The sequence below is a fragment of the Cydia amplana genome, chromosome 1 (genome assembly GCF_948474715.1).
Source record: "Cydia amplana chromosome 1, ilCydAmpl1.1, whole genome shotgun sequence".
Lineage (NCBI taxonomy): Eukaryota > Metazoa > Arthropoda > Insecta > Lepidoptera > Tortricidae > Cydia > Cydia amplana.
The window spans coordinates 3,392,291-3,410,586 of NC_086069.1; the positions used below are offsets into that span (position 1 = coordinate 3,392,291).

General features: G+C 38.1%; 1 protein-coding gene across 2 annotated transcripts; it reads left to right on the forward strand.

Annotated features, from left to right (window-relative positions):
- Positions 1–6,438: 6,438 nt before the first annotated feature.
- Positions 6,439–17,949, forward strand: LOC134652650 (spondin-2-like). 2 transcript variants are annotated; one of them, XM_063507822.1, is made up of 10 exons: positions 6,439–6,698; positions 7,580–7,764; positions 8,745–8,959; positions 9,228–9,434; positions 10,041–10,247; positions 10,693–10,956; positions 14,290–14,455; positions 14,751–14,805; positions 15,247–15,400; positions 17,854–17,949. In XM_063507822.1, coding segments are annotated over exons 1-10 (1,545 nt in total). In that variant the 5' UTR covers positions 6,439–6,696; the 3' UTR covers positions 17,944–17,949. The 2 variants fall into 2 exon arrangements, with proteins under 2 accessions (XP_063363892.1, XP_063363886.1); XM_063507816.1 differs by lacking the exon at positions 6,439–6,698 and adding an exon at positions 6,727–6,870.
- The last annotated feature ends 347 nt before the right edge of the window (positions 17,950–18,296 follow it).

Genomic DNA, 18,296 nt, shown 5'->3' on the forward strand with positions numbered 1-18,296 from the left:
CCTAGGTCTTTAATTTTGTATGAAATTCCTTTACAGTTCTCTACTACTGCTACTACTTCGAAGCCTGTTATAACGCCCGTAGCGACGACATATTTCATTGCATATTTGTACCTAGCATGTAAAAATCTATTTTCGAGTTAAAGATTTTTATTTTTCTCATAAGAAATTTTGCATTTCACTTAACGAGAACTTATAATAAGTGCATAGTGGTTTTCACCAGTAAGCATAATTACATTTCTTAATGCTAAATCTAAATTTACAGTTAGTTTTATATAATTAATTTAATTTTTAGTTTTAATCCTAGTTTTTATTTTATAATACCTATTTTAGATTCGTTATTAATTATTATTTAATTTTAATGAGCAAAAAGTTTTACGCAGCAGAATTTTTCGGGCACAAGAATTTAAAAATAGGTAACTTAATTGCATCGAGCGTCATGTAAACCTGCGACACACAGCATCCATCAATTATCGCACTGGCTTGCTGACGGTCTCACCGACATTAGTCAGCGCGGCTAAGACGTCATCACACTTGCGATGACTTGCCTGCATGATGATGCATTGCAGTTGTGTAATTGTAACTGCACTGGGTACGAATCTGACTAAGTTTAACCATTGATCTTGGGGCCGAATTGACAGCTGTGTGGCATTATAAAGTGTCATTCTATGGAACTTGCTAACTATGTAAACCATAGAAGGTAGGATCCTATAGAAGTGGTATGACGCGTGCCTCCGTGAGGGACAAAACATAGGTAATGCGACAATATGATTGGTCGAAGTTATTTGTTGCCCACGATAATCTATACTAATTTATGGTCAGGAATAAAAAAAATTGAGATTGTGACGAGGACAAACAATAATAGCGCTTTCGCTGCTACTCCTACTGAAAGATACATAAGACTTATCCCGTTCGGTCATTTCCCCCCACCCCTCATGCCCGATCTAGTTGAAATACTAGATTCATGCATTATAAAGTGTCATCCTATGGAACTTGCTATTTAACTAAGTACCTAAACAAACCGCCATATTGAAATCCTCATTCAGAGAAAATTTCAATATGGCGGTTTGTTTACATAGGAAGTTCCATAGAATGACACTTTAGCTGTAGTAGCAGTAGCCCAGTAAAAATACCACAATAAAAGCCTGATTTTTTAAATATCATTCTAGTAAGATATTAACAGATAATATATGTAGGAAAGCGAATCCTGCAAACATCATACTCGGAAGTAGGATAATGGGAAAAATATAACTCTGTTTTTTATTTCCATAATTAATAGATAAAATTAGTTCTATCATGTTCTATAAGATAAGATAAAATAAGATTTCTTTATTGTCAAAGCTGACTGCCTATGAGGCCATGTTAGCTAAAATTTAAATACAACATTTTAAAAGTTTCTCTTGGTATAAGGATGGTACAAAACACGTTCTCTCTATAAATATAGCGCTGATTCAGATTTAACAACTTTTTACGGTTTTGATCTTATTTTGATACGATACTTGAAGATTACCCAAGCTGATAGATTCATGCGAAATGAAGGGAAATTCGTGCGTAAGATTACGCCAATCGATCGCCAAGGTCGTATCAAAACAAGTTAAAACCCATTATAATTAACATTAACATTGTAATTTCAATCGGGACGAGGGTTTCAAGATCTCATCCACATGGAATCCAGTAATTAGTCAATGTAAGCGTAAACGAATATCGAGCGACGGTCAATAGATCGAATATCGTTAGTGTTGTTGTGTCGACGGGGAACATCCCTAGTGCGCAAAACGTTCAAGCTGATAAACAAGAACAAGTGCGGGTAGTTCGAAAAACTCGCGCGGTTAGAAGATGTTGATGTCTACTTAGCCAGTCTTCTCCGAGACCACGGTGACAACGCCGTCCTCGAAACGTCGGAGGTAAATCTTAAAACTTTGATACGCGATTAAGTCCCGTTGTACAATTTAATACTGTGTAAAAATCGTGAAACTTTAAACATGCTAAAACCCGTTACAATTTGTTAAATCTGAATCGGATTCATGGTTTCTAATATAATTATAACATTTTATTATATATTATACAAGCATTTAGTAGTCAAGTTTGTGTTCTAAATCCAGTTTTTGCACTCGCTCAGCACCGATGTTTTGTGCTTCCTTAAACAGGCATGTAATGTAACATTGTTGCAACTACAATAAACATGTGTTTTGAGTTGCGGCGTGAGGTTTATTTGAAGGGAGCGAAATTTACGGGTGTAAAACATACGTTTTGTATGCATGGCCGCTTCTTGCTTGTACCAGTTTACGATAGAATCGGCGGCTATGTTAAGTTGCATTGAAATAATATTGCGACTACACGATAAATGTCACAAATACACAAAAGTTTAATATTAATGCTACAACACCGCATTAATAACATCGTTTGTATTTATTCCGTCGGTATTTTTTAGTCATTCTACGCCCATACCACATTTTATCTCTACTAGTCCATATGTCGAACTTTGGAATGCTTTTATTTCCCATTTGATCCGAAAATTAGGCTGCAGACAAAACAACGGATAGTTTCGAACAAACAACGATTCCTGAATTTAACAATCAAATAAAACAAACCACATGCAGCAAATAAACCAATTAAATAGATCGTATGAATTGACGAAGTGACTCATTCAGCGACGAAAAGTACGATACAAACTCAATTTCAATGTGATGGACTCCGACGTTAAGTTTGCACGTACTTGGTAATGAAAATTAATGTACAAGTATAGGAGCTCCATAGATAGGTACCTACTTGACGTAGCAGTTGGCATGAAAACTGAAGGTTCCGTCACACAGGCGCGTTTTCCGGGCGGGGCGTGAGCGGGGCGGGAGCGTGGGCCAAAGTAAAATGTAACCCACTTCCCGGTTCACGATGAAGCTGAAAATTTGCGTAAATACATATAAGTCATTGACTTACATGTACTTATTTACGGAAATTTTCAGCTACAATGCTATACCTATTACCTATGAATATTATGGTACCATCGTGCTGATCTGACGATGGAGACAGGACATTGACCATAGGAACTGTGTGATAAAACAATGCAACGTAGCGTAGTTGTGTTTCGGGTTTTTGGAATTGTATCGGTGAGTATTAGTATAGCCTGTTGAAAGAAAAGTACAGTCAGTGATAAAAGCTTGTATTATGATTTTTAAACAAAAAAAACTTAACTTTATTATACGTTTCTGAATACGCTCGGAGCATTGATGTCCGAGGCCTAAATTCATTTAGTTGTAAACTAATTTTAAATGTATGCTTTCGAACGCTAACTCGGCATACAACTGTAATGGGTTATTGTAACGGATATTCACACAAATGGTTATAAAAGGGAATAAAGTGACCGCGAGCGCTTCCTGTGTCACTGCATTTGTATATTTGTAGCAAATTTGGGAACATATAAATATTGTAGCACATTGAGGTTTAGAACGATTCTAGAAATATTGAAATTAAATGTCATCTAAAAGTCGCAATGTATCTTGCTATATTCATACGAGCAGGTTTCACCTATGTTTTGTCAGTTACAGCAAAAACATTTATTTATGATACCCTCCGTCTATTCCATTCGGGTTATGGCAGCCGCAAAATTGCCGTTAGACTCGTTTTAGGTGCGTTCAAAATGTTTCCATTTTACTAGTTTAATTCCGATGAGAGAATTCCGACAGTAATTTCAATGTACTGGAATGTGTAATGTTTTTGTGTTATTAATCTGCCCTGCAAACTATCTGTGCCGTAGCTTAGAAAGTGACTCTTTTTGTGGGAAACAATTTTTAACAAAAGCAAAGAAAATATCGCCTTTTCGCACGTATACGGAAATAGTAGTTTGTTAAACAAGGGATGAAATGGTGCCTTTCATCCGAATTCTAGACTTTACTTTCCATTTCGATTACGAGGAATTCAAATAAAAGAGAAAATTTGCTAAACTTGTAGGGAATTAGAGTAACTAAGTAGTAGTAGTAGATAAGTGGTAGATAGTCGGTAGAGTAAGTAAGTAGAGAGTACGGCCGTCCATTTTTCCTTAGGACTCTTCTTGCAATCAGATACTTCGCAGGTCTGGAGCATTTTCTATGAAAACACGCATATTTTAGCAAACTGCGGTAATTTTAAACTCATTATTTTTAAATTATATAAATTAAAATGAATAAAAATGGAAATGATTGCGTAATCAAATGATTAATATAATATATTACACCGATAGTTTTGTATCGAATTACCTACTCAAAATTCCATCATTATGAGATAAATAAATGAAAATTCGTAATATAAGGGTCAATTCATGACTGTCACAATTTTTAACTTAGGTAACACGTACACAAAGTTATTAATATCAACAAGCCTTTACCTTACAAAATCCAAACATGTATCGATACACACAGATAAGTCGATGAACAAAACTGCAGTATACAAACTTACCCAGTTTAACTCCTGAGACGATGTAGATATCCAAATAAGCTACGTTTTTCCACAAAGGACCTTATGTGGTACAAAAATCTCAGTGACTTAAGGCTTTTCGGCTCTAAGGATTATGTAAAGCCTTACCACAAAGTTGTCAAGTTTTGTACCACTCGCGTATCAATCTCGGAAACTTTGGCAATATCCTGCTTAAAATTTGATTGAACAAGTTTGGGATCTTCTCTGTTCATATTGGATAAAAAGGTGTGTTTAGCAAATATGATCTGATATTGGGTTTTTATTGGCTGTTTACTTTGCGTTATGAAATCTAATCGCCGAAGGTGGGTCTCTTTTTTTGCAAAGTATATGTATGCTTTCCTCATTGTTGCGGTTTCTCGTGTCCATTAAACATTGCTGCTGACATCATTAATGGTGACTGCATTACTGCAAGACATGTCAATGTCCCGGATAATTCCTGCGGCAATACTGTCGCAACTTTATCTTACACTTACAAGTAGAGGAAACATCCCTATTGTAGCTAAATCAACATATTACTAATTAATGTCAAACGAAAACTATAACTATTTTAGTTATGATTATTGCCTTCACAAACAAATTTTACCTGCTAACCAAAATTAAATGTATTTGAACTAGGTACAAGTATTTATTGATATTACCCTCGTTTTAAATTCACAGATTTAAGTTTCCATTCCTTAACCTTACCCGTTCCATATGTATTTATATATTTATGGACGCATTGCAGAATCAAGTTTCATATTGAATTTCTTGGTCCCGCTGCACCGCCATACATAATGTATGGGCCGGCTACGCGTATGCCATAATGAAACTGTTTATTTTGTAATAATGGTTGTCTAGCTAGCATTTTAATATTGCTTGCTATAAATGTATCTTAAATTAAATAAAAAAATACTTATACTAATGCGTTTTAGTCAAGCAACTATAACTAACACCCACGGATGAGATTAGCCGTTCTCATAAGAGGGAAAGTATTTTCGTATTGTATTTTTCTGCAGATATTTTCATCCCAACAAGTACTTGTTTATTGGTTAGTTTCCAAAACTTGTATATGGCTTAATACATTATAATCAACTGAATTACTACCTAATTAATATTCGTTTCGCTTGCAGTATTATAATTTACAAAATGTTAATAATACACAACATTATTGATTACCACTTAGGCTGGTTTTAGTGTCATGCGGACCGTCCGTGCGGATCGCTCCGCACCGGACCAATATGTATTAAGTTCAGGGAGCGTTTTAGAATGGTCCACGCGGACAACTTTCTTATACAATTTGGCGATGCGGAGCGATCCGCACGGACGGTCCGCATGACACTAAAACCAGCCTTAGGGTTAGCAAAGGTGATTCAAGTGTTTCAACTTGGGCAAAATTGCTTTCGATGTCCGAATGTTCTCCTCTGCAGGTAACATTTCTCAACCGATTCTCGTGAAATTTTGTAAGCAGATTCGCTAGTTAGATATATTTTTTCTGTCATTTAAGTTTTTGGTAAAATGTTAGTGTCGGTAGGGTCTATGGCACTTAAGACCATGAGGAGCCGTGATAATGAGTAATGACTCAACGAAGTAAGTACCCATTTATAATTTTTACATTTTTAAGCTTATGAGGCTTATCTGAGATTATATATGAGATTATGAGGTCTACAGCTCACATAACCATAGGCATAGTATTCTTTGCACTGGGTACATAAAGTAATATATATGTAAGTTTATTTTCGTTAGTATGTATTATATATCGCTATATTTTTTTGTCTTAAGTTGTCTTAAGTTAAGTCTTATACTGCGTTTTTTTTTGTTTAATGCCTGCACCTACTGTTTCTGTTTAGCCTGGTGGTTGACTGGTAGAGAATGCCTTTAGGCATTAAGTCCGCCATTTGTACTTCATTTGTTATATTGTGCAATAAAGTTTAAAATAAATAAATAATAAATAACCAACTATTATATATGTACTTGCTCGTTTTGAACGGGACCATGGAACTTCTTTAATCCTTATCAGGCCACAGATTACTTTATAATTTAAACCCAAAACTACAGCGTACAACTGCCGCAACTAAAAACTGAAATTCGGTTTGGCATCGCTCCAAACGGACGCTTGGTTTATTTTGAGCTGTGGAGACCGCATTTCGTGAGCGTTATAACCTAATAGATTTCATCGGATTCTCGCAAATTGTACTGAATATTGGACAAAGGACCGTATAATTTACGTCTCTAAGTGGACAAAGTGGCGCCGAAGTGGATACGAGGTGCTTTGAAATGTACGTTTGTGTTTGGTAAACAAAAGTGTTTACTTTAGTCCGTTTCAAATGAAGCGTGGAGCTTAGATTTTCGACTACTGTGTATACTTATTCATAAATATATCAAATATTGTTTAGTGTTTACTGCTGTGAAAGTGCTACAATAGTTGGATATATCTTGTAAAATGTGCGAGTAAGTTTGTTAGTAAACAACAGAGTGAATCGGTATCGTATTGAAATTGGCCGCGTTCGGAATTAAAATTATTCGAGACATTAGCTTCAATTTGCAGTGTCGCTCTTCGAAAAGTACACGGCAAAAATACATTAACTAAAGCCAAGTTAAACTTGACTGTCAACTTTTTGACGTTTGAGTATGTTATTGTTTAGATACTTAAGTACAAGGTTTTTTTAGGTAGCAATATTGGGTAAGTGGGTTTGTTTACGAAGAAAAACAGTTTGGAACTCTAAATTAAGGAGCAGGCCTGATAAATCTGGCATACCTAAATAGGTAATGTAAGGTTGATGTTATGAGTTATGAAAACATGAATCTGATCTAATAAAGACGAAATGAACCATAGGAACTATCTAAAAATATCGCTTTCTAATTCTGTTTAGGTTTGTGTCGTCAAAAATATCTTCCTACACTGCAAACAAGTGGGGTCTTGGTCTAGACTAGTGGCACTTGAGCTGTAGGCCTCGCCAACCCCCATGGATCCGCCGTTCTGAAAAACTTCCAAAAACTGAATAAATAAAAAACTATGTACTTAATTATCGAACCTGCTTCCTTCACGAGAATCAGTTAAGACATGCAATCGTATATAGAGGAGAAAATCCGGACATAGGTTTTTTTGCCTAAGCTAAAACGGCAACATTCTTCGAATTTTTAAAAATTTATTTTTCAGGTACCTCAGAAACATAGTTTTTCTGTCACTATGCGCACTAGTTTTGACAGAAAAATGCAATCACAAGCCGAGCTTAGTGCCAGACGATGTGGAGCCGCTGGCCAACAACAATTTGTTCACCATGACCGTGCAAAACATGGGGAAGGACGTCAACAACCTTTTCAAGCCGGACCAGAGATATGCCAGTAAGTTATTATGCTGTGTTGGTGGCAAATAATAATAAGAAGAAGAATAATTAAATGTATTATATATTAAATGTATAATAACTAAGAAATACAGTAGCATGCACAAAGGGTGACCGGTAAGCCCCAAACTAGGCTGAGCCTGTAGCTTGGGACTCACAAAAAAGAGTAAGTAACAGATGGGACATTGGATAAACTAAACCTAATTAAAATTATGTGTGAGAGAATAATGTCTGCACTATTTTTGAATTACTCTGATCCGCCACCAAAAACTTATAAACCGAAAATACGCTCTCATTTAAAACTTCATGAAAATAAATAGAGTCAGACCAAGAAAAGTCTGCAGCGGATTTGATAGCCCACGCAGTGCACGTGTCATTTTAAACGTCAAGCTTCTATGAAATTATGACGTATAAATAACACTTGCACTGCGTGGGCTATCAAAATCGCTGCAGACTTTTCTTGGTCTAACTCTATGTACTTGATGATGTCAAATGTCACGTTTTTTCGTTAGAATGTTACCAGTGTGTGAAAAACCAAGAGCCAAAGCATCGCCACGAGCATGTTATTATTAGGCACATTTAAAAAAAAATTAAGACCTTACATTCACCATCTTATGAGTGATTGATGGCTCAAATTTAATGAAACGTAACTATACATATAAACATTATTTTTAATTTGCAATAAAATTTAGAACTTGTCCATCCGATACGCAATTTTAGTACAAAATTTTTACCTACAATAACAAAGTACAAAATTCGCCAGTCGGATTAGTATCTAGAAAAAAAAATAGTGCAATTTGGTCTCTCATTTGTTTAGAGTCAATTAGAAAGCTTATTACACCTTTTAAAATTTACTGACTCGTGAGAATCATCGGAATATTTGAGGCACGATGGGCGTATTGCGCGTCTCTCTTGTCGGTGAGTAACTAAATTCAGAAAGGTGTAACAACCTCCTAACACTGATATTAACTTATATTTCAGTAACCATTAAAGCGAGCAACGAGAACCACACGTTCATCTGGTTCATGATAACCGTCGAGGATCCGGACGTGGACGAAAGTGACTACGCGTTCAGGAGACAACAGTACGACGTGGGCACTATGAAGACCATGGACGACGACCACAGTGGTCAGTACAGCGACAAGTGTGCTAATACTGTGGAGAATATAGATAACACTGGCAAGAAGGAGGTTTCGGTGAGATTATATTTGATATAATACTATGTATAGTAAGTAGTCTTTGGCACACTATAGTATGCCAAAGATTTAACGTCCCGTCATCAAGTGTTTCGTGATAATTTCACGAAACCAGCAGGGCCCCATTTCCCAGGGCAGCATTTCATGAAACCAGGGTTTCAGCACATAGTCGAAAAATGTGGGCACTACGCGTTCGAAACCTATCATATCATTTGGCATGTACTCATCAATGTTGAACACGTTACACTATAACCTATCTTCGTTGCAGGTCCATTGGCTATCTCCCAGTTCCAGTTCCCCTCTGCCCATTGCAAAAAAAGTGCGCATTCGCGCAATGGTGGCCGAAAACGCACGGGCGTGGTATGTCGGCCCTAATCTGGACATCGTGTTGACCAGAGACGACGAACGGCCACTTGACAAGCCGCAGTATGACGCCAAAGAGACGTGTAATTTGTGCAGCGAGGCGCGGTATGAAGTAAGTTCAACTTTTTTAATCGAAACATCTTGGATTCCCAGGATGCTTGAATAAGTTTATCGTATTACCGTGCAATTGAAAGTGACGGACAGTTTAGACAATAATGAACGTTTTGGTCTCAAAGTAAATATACCTATAGAATTGACGCATGCGTGCGCCCATAAGTTTTCGAAACCGCTGCTCATGCACTGTTAAGGGGTCGTCCAGAAATGATGTGGTCGCTTAGAGGGGGATGGGGGCCAGAGAAGATATCACGTGTATTTTTCTTTCAAAGCGGAAAAGTCATTAGACTTGCTTAGCGTCTAAGAGTACCCGCATGATAATTATCACGTGATCTTGTATGGCGGGGGGAGGGGGCTGCGTTAAAATCACCAAATATCACCAAGGGAGAGGGGAGAGTGGGGGGGTTGGTGGCAAAAATAGGCCAAATATGATCACATGATTTCTGGACGACCCCTAATGCTTAAAAATGGAGACCTATAGGCTCTCCTAAATATGTCGCGCGAGTAACTAAAAATACATTATTCAAATCGTAAAATTAGTTACCTACATGTTAGGGATTATTACTCACGACAGTTTATTGAATGTTTTATCTTTTATTTACAGGTAATTTTCGAAGGCCAATGGTCCAAACTGACGCATCCACAGCAGTTCCCCTCTAACATGGACAAGAACGCGTACAGCTACATGGTGGGAGCTTCGCACGACTACGGGTTCACCCTGTGGGAGCCCGACACGTTTGCCAGCCCAGGCCTGCAGGAGGCCGCGGAGAATGCGAACATGAATGTCTTGGAGAAGGAGATCATGAGTAAAGTGAGTCAAATGGTATTCATCGGACACCGTCATACCCCAATATCTTGCTTGATGCTCGCCTAGAGGTACCATTCGGATCCAGACTGCTCCATCCAGCATTACTCCTGTAGTAGGAAGCAGCGAAATGCTGACATGAATGTTTTGGAAAAGGAGATTATGAGCAAAGAGAGTCATTGTATCGAAACAGCCGAAAACAGCACCTATCAGTCCAAAGACACGTCCAAGTGAAAATCTGTTTTTTGATACAACTCTTAATAAGATTTTGAAAAGGCCAAGTCAAAAACGAGTCTCAGGCATGAAAGCATTCTTGAATAATTTGTCATACATTACAAAAAGTTACCTCTGAAGAGACCTACAAGAGACCTCTGTAAAATGGCGTAGAATACCTACAGGAAATTCTATCAGAGCGTATTAAGCTAGTTCTACAGTTTCACTTTACTTTCAGGTGGGCTATGGACAAGTTAGCACCCGCACGCTGATCCGTGGACGCAGAAACGCGCACCCAAACATGTTCAGGCCGTCCCACGCACTCTTTCGGACGGACAGAACCCACCACCTCTTCTCATTGGTCATCGGGATCCAGCCGTCGCCTGATTGGTTCCTCGGGGTGTACAAGTACGAGCTGTGCACTGACAACGACTGGCTGGAGTATGAGGAGCTGCCGCTGTATCCTTGGGACGCGGGTACTATGGACGGCGTTTCCTATAACGTATGTATAGGTATACTATAACGGTGGCATACAAGCGTGCCTACAACCTCTCGTAACACGCCACGCTTACGCGACGCTCACGCCACGCTTACGCGACGCTCACGCCTACGCTACGCCTCGTGTGCTGAAGGCCTTAAGCACTTAAGTCACTGTAGAATATGGCCATGGCCCTTGCGAGATATTGAGGAGTAATAGCTTGAACTTATTATAGAATTTAGTAGGTAATTAATAATATTGTAGGTAGGTATTATGAAAAAGTAGGGATCACTTTTTTACGTATACTTTTTTGAGTAATTGTCTAATTAACTAAGAAACCAAACCCAATCATTGATTATATAGCTTATTAAGCAGTGACAGCCACTGTTCTCTCACTATTTTCAATGATTGCACAATGCAATGCAATAATCATTGGATAAATGTGTTTGGGCGTTTTCAGGAACAGTACCTTTTCAGGAGAAGTAATTTTGAATAAATTGAGCGTCCATTTTATAAAAATAAAGAAACAACAAATAAAACAACAATTCCTACGTTCTTCTTTTGTATTTTACCATAATAAAATCAGTATCGCGTATCATTCGATAAAATGACCGATTTTATTTGTTAATTCGCATCTTTCATTTGTCATGAATTTGCGTAATCCGTTAATTTCGACTCGTTGCGATATCTGCACTGTAAATATTTACCAAATTTAAATGTTAACAGCACTTTAAAAGATTTAAATCATTTTAGTTTAAATTTAAAAATTTGTACTTGTAGGTAGCCTATAGTTTAATATAGTGATATGGCAGCAATTCTTAAATCAGTTGCATAGCCACATAATAATTATACTCGTACATATATGATAATTAATAGGGGACCACCCCTAATAAAAAAATACCAATTTTGTTTTCTAATTTTGGGGCTCATATTAAATACCATATAAATTATATAACATCAAAAGTTTCAAAGTGGTTTGAGCACCCCTTTGTACCTATTTGGGATAACGTAACAAAGTTTGGCGTGTTTTATCAACATAATATATATTTGTAATAAATACGGAGTTTACCGTTTTCTAATAACTAGAGTTAGGATTTTTCAAATACAAATATTATTTTACGCAAAACATTTGGCCGGTTATGAGTATTGCTCTTAACATTGATATTATAAAACTGAATTGGAACATTTGTGACTTAATCCGTACACTTCTATTATTTGCCTGTGACATAATATTTGGGGTCATAGCAGACGTACAGACCACAAATAATAAACGTAAGTGTCGATTAAGTCCCGATTTAGTTTTATAAATTGAGTGAAAATCGCGTTAGTTTAATTAAATCAATATAAAATTCGTATTATTTTTAACTTTAGGTATGCAAATAACCTCAAATGGAACTCCGATAAATCTTAACGCAGAGCCCATTACTTTATTTCAACTTGTCCCAAATGAAGATTATCAGTTTTCCTTTTGAACGATCTTTGCAAAACAGCCGGTAGATATAAATTCCCGTAATGGTTTCTCCGATTATCTGCGGAAATCGTTCGCTAACTTTACCTCTTCATCATCGAGGATTAGTATAGATTATTTCAGAACTCACGAACAAGGATTGTATTTCACACAGTTTGTATTTGAGGAGGGTTTTGTTAACACCTTCACTGTCCAGTGCCCAGTGCCCCATATAGTTCACGACAATCATGACGAACCACTTATATTTTCACAAGTCCGTGTCCCACATACGTGTCATCACTAAGATACGACACACTCGCCTAAACAAACCTAATAAAGATATATTTTTGATATTTTTTTTATTTTGAATTCTGTAGTGTTCAATCAGTTACACAGCCGCATTCAGAAACATATTGTACTTGTAGCGTTTCGCGCCTTTTCCTACTGACAAGATTTGCTGAATCATCTATAATTTACTTGGAGGATGAAATATCATCAGAAGAGGAAAATAATCGTAATACGGAATCATTTATTCAAATCTCGTGTCATTAATTCAAAATGGCGTCACCGCTATCTAATAAAACGTTCACGAAACTATCGACACCGTCATGACGGCCGTCATCTTACGTTACGTTGACAATCAACGTAACGTAACGCCGTCTAGGAAACCGCGCCATCTTGTTTACATAGACAACGTTCTAGTGACGTCAGTCAACGCTATATAGCGGCCGTAATATGACGGCACCGTTTTCGGAGGAATCCAAAGCTTTAGGGAGCTAAAACCTAATTTGGTAGAAACCTACATCGCACCATAGAGAAAAAAATACAGAGCTCACTCCATACATCAGTTTTAGTACCAAAAAGACTATTAGCATCTAGCATCGAGTAGCGGAACTATCAGTACTGCTACTTGACAATAGATGTAGCACCGACCGGAAAGTCTTATCTCAACAGCATAAGACTTTCCGGTCGGTGCTACATCTATTGTCAAGTAGCAGTACTGATAGTTCTGCTACTCGACGCTAGATGTAGACACTGAAATTAATAGTCTGAACTGATGTATGGAGTGAGCACTCTATGTATTTTTTTCTCTATGATCGCACGGAGTTTCAAATGTCACTTACTTCTTCTGACTGCCTCTTAGTGGAGTTCGGTCCCCAGGCATAACACTCGCCTGGAGAGAGAACTCTCTATTGCCCTCTCTCTATCTTACCATATGTGGAACAAGGACGTGTGATAGAAGAAGTAATTTGCTTGGACTCACGAGGAAATTACAACAGTTTGTATGGGGACTGTTATATAACGTGTTAACCTGAAAATCAAAAAATTAAGAAGTTGACATTTTTGTCCTGTGCAGCGGGGATTTTTTAAGACATATTCCAAATACAGTTTAATATTTAACTGTGACGCATTCTGCTCTTGTAAAGGGTTTATAATATAAACTTTATATACAGTGTATTTTATATTTGTTTTTAGAACCTTGTCACTGTAAATAGAACAATTTGAATAGTTGCCATAGTGGTCTATAAAACATCCTCGTCTTACCTATTCGTGTTTTTCCTGTAAATAAAATTGTGCTTCGTTTAATAAGGTGTTTCTGTAATAGCGTGACCATTACATCCCAGTGTTATTGTTGTAAAACCTTACAAATTCTTCACTGACAATCACATGTTATAAAACTCTGTTATTAAACTATTTAACCATTAGTAAGTGGCTCTGAGAGCTGTAATCTATGTAGACCATTTTGAAAAAGTCTTAAAACTGAATTGACCAAAAATTCCATACAATTATCAAACATACTCACCAAATTTGGTAACTATGACTATTATAATTTCCAAGGAAAGGTAAAAACAAATGTTGCGTGTCGAACATTTGGGACGTGTTAAAAATTAATGATGTTTGTCTTACAGTCAACCAAGAAAAAAACGAACCCCCAAGAAAGAGTCGGCCGGGTGGCCCTGGGTTCGTTCGAAAAGGAATCCCCCTTCTACCAGTTAAACTTGAACGACCTCAAGGCCTTCGGTCACCTGAAGACGAGGCTGTTGGACGTTTACCCTGGCAAAGATTGCAAGGCAGGTAAGACAAGTAGGGCATCTAAAAAAAAATCATTTTCTTCTTTATCGTATGCCGCTGACAAAATGTTTGCTATTAATCGATATGGAAGGTTAGACAATTACTTGTGCAATTTCAATACAAAGGAGTATTTGTTAAACGCCACTAATCGAAACTCACCGTAACATTAGGCTTTACATTGAAAATAAATAACAAGACATACCTCGCCTTAATTAGGAATACATATGTACTTTTAATCTTTACCTACGCCCTTTTAAGATCTTCGCTTCAAAGTTAATTTATTTTTTTATATTTTTAGATAAAACTGAAGAAGAACAAGCAGGAAACTTGGAAACGAGTGCTCAAGAAGAAATGTAAGTTCATTATTTAGGATCTCATACATAGGTACGAATAGACTTCCTAGTCCATTCAGCTATAATTTAACTATGCAGTCCACAGGGCTTGTAGTCTCGCCCTTTCCGTCTAATATAATAATAATTCAGCGTACATACGACCCACTGCTGGGCAAAGCCCTCATCCACAAAATGGTCTGTGGATCTACTCGGTCATAAGGTATACCCACTTAATCTTTGATAGTACCTAAACCGTATGGTATGGACGCATTAGTCATTAAGAACTCTTACCATTTCTTAAATGCCGAGTTGAATTATTCTTCTTTTTTATCATGGGCCTGTGGCAAACAAGCATACGGCCCGCCTGATGGTAAGCGGGCACTGTCGGTAACTTATGGACGCCTACAATACAACTCCATAGGTTACATGCGCATTGCCCAACCTCATCTATCTACTTCACAGGGAGGAACCTCAAGTGTCAGAGTCTCGTGAAGGCTGCGGCTTCACCAAATGGGAGCCCTGGTCTCCATGCTCGCCTGAAGGAGATTGTGGTTATGGAAGGCAGTTCCGCGTCCGGTACAAGACAACTTGGAACCACAACTATAGAAGCCACATGGTACATACCTAAGATTCATAATCTTCTACAAACGTATTTTATTTTGTTATTTTTATATTTTATATTAGGCAAAAAATTTCAACGTGTCAAGTCGATGATTATTTTACTAAGCATTTTCTACATCCACCGTGAAACCGTGACGGAAAAAAACCCATATGCCTGCAAATCTTCAGAAAATACGCGTTTGTACGCGTATATCACTGTTAATGTGTTAATATCGATCGCCACGACGCCATCTCTTAAATATTTAACAAACTACAAACAACTATTAATAAGTGTTCCCATCAGTCCTTACACAAGCTGTGTAGGTGGAGCGATTATGTTACGCTTTTTAATACTGCTCATAGATGGCGCTGTCGATAGCATTACGAAACGGATACCGAAATGATTTAGCTGGCATAATGTAGAATAGAATTGTAGATGTTAAGTAGTAATGTAATTAATTAAAATAATGACAAGGTTCCAGTTCGAGTTGCAATTCAAATCAGTAAACTGTAGAACTGTTGGAACCGCAGTCTCGGTAAGGGAGGTCAGCGCGGCGCAAACCGGGACTGCTGTTGCTTTTGCATTTCGACCGCAGGAGCAATCGCTTCACAAGAACCAAAATAAAGTGAGGCACTTCCTGTATGGTCGAGAATTGTCCGAATAGTTTTGCTGACTGGCCCTACTATTAAGGGTAGAGCGAGTGGAGCGGCCGCTGTTCGCTACGTGCACGACTGGTGCTGCCCTCATTTTGTCGGACTTTCTACGTTAAATCTTATGGAGTAAAATTAGTTCAAATTCAAACGGCTGCCGCTAGTACTAATGTCGGACATTTCATAAGATTACCTGTGTTTGTGACGATCAGCGCCACTTCCCCCTCCACCGACTTCGCATCTTCCCAATAGGCGATAAATTTAATGGTACCCCTCACGCTGCCACAAGGTAACAACTATAAAAAAAATTGGGTGTACTGTACCCCTATTCGCTAGGTGCACGACTGGTGCTGCCGTCATTTTGGCGGACTTTCTACGTTAAATCTTATGGAGTAAAATTAGTTCAAGCGGCTGCCGCTAGTACTAATGGCGGACATTCCATAAGATTACCTGTGTTTGTGACGATCGGCGCCACTTCCCCCTCCACCGACTTCGCACCTTGCCAATACGTAAAGTTTTTTTTTCTAAAAATGCCAAAAAGCTTGAACCAAGAGCGCCATAAATCAAGTGCTCGGGCCGGCGCTTTTTCTTGCGCAAGATATCAGTTGATGGCGATGATGAGTGATAAGTACTACATATTATGTATCTGATTGGTCCTTACTCATAATACAGTTGATACTCCCAGGTCCTTACTTATTTAAGTTACTGGTTCTCCGAAGCAAACCCTCGCTCGTCAATAACAGCAACACTAGCAACTTTCTAACCGCACTAAAAATGACACATGTCTACTCGACTCTCATAGTGAGTTAGGACCTATTGAATTACCTTATGAGTTTTGCTGTTCAACTTCCTTTAAATTATCCGCAGTATTTTCTCTAGTTCGCGTCTAGTTTTAGTGGTAAAACTTCGGATGAAATGTATTGAGAGATGGCAGTGTATGAAGCTGGCTCGAACAACATTTACATTGTTTACTATGCTTCGTTTTAGTGCCCAATCCGCATTTGGCTGAACGTGGACTTTTAGGCTATAGCCTGAACCCTTTCACATTTCAGCCAAATGCGGATTGGGCATTTTAACAAAGCAAAGTAGGTAATCTGAGACAAGAGGTTAATAGGTTAAAAAACAAATCCAGTGCCAGCGCGAGCTACGAGCTAAGAGCGTAGCCGATATTAGGGGCTGTTCATAAATTACGTCATGTATTTTTGACGATTTTTGACCCCCCCCCCCCCCCTAAAATCATCCAAAAATCATGCTTTTCGAATGACCTCGTTTCCTCCGATCATCCGATGTCCAGACCCCCCCCCAGTTTGAAATAACGTAATTTATGAATAGCCCCTAACGTGTGAAAACCCGTATGTAGCGAAAAGCGCCTGCGAACAGCTAACCCGCCCAGAAAAAAATGAAAATATGTAGATGATTAAAAATTCGGCCAGGGTCCTTAATGTCCCTATCATACTACACAGATATACTTTAATAGGTTAAATAACACATTCGGTGCCAGCGCAAGCTACGTGCTAAGAGCGTAGCCGATAACGTGTGAAAACCCGTATGTAGCGAAAAACCTAGCGGGTTGCTGGCATGAAGTGAATTAATTAATGAGAGGAAGGATATTCCTAGCAGTTTGTCGTTTACCCCTCACAAGCCCCCGCGTACTTGTACAAGTTGAAGTTTAGAACTTTTAGGTATAGAAATACCTACAATAAAAAAAAGTTAACTTAGACAGGCTCCAAATGTGCATTGTGAGTATTGTGACATCCGCTGGAACGCATTATTCCAAACAACCAGGAAATAATACAATCTCAGTCTTCTTTTTTGCAGAACCATGGATCTGATCGTGAAGAGAAGTGCATAGTGGACCAGAAACTAATGGACACGGAGTACCAGTCGTGCTATGTTGATTGTTATTAAAGCTTACGGTTTCATTTATAATGAAAAATTTACTATTTTTATTTTCGAAAACTACTTAATATAATATATTACTATTACTATATATTCAGTGAAAGAAGGTAATACCAAGGTAATACAATCAACATAGGTAATTTAATCACTGTATGAAAATGGGCTCTTATACCCGAATCCACCCTATGTGTTTTGATGGTAGCTTTCTACCACCGCACCGAATGGAGTCGGCGGAGACCTGAGACAGTGCCGAGTTCTTTCTCATTCCTCTTGATCAGCTGATTCGGGGGTAACGGAAGGGCTCTTGGACTTGGACGCTGCGCCCCGGGGGCAACGGTAAGTAATCTCTTGGTTTCCTCGTA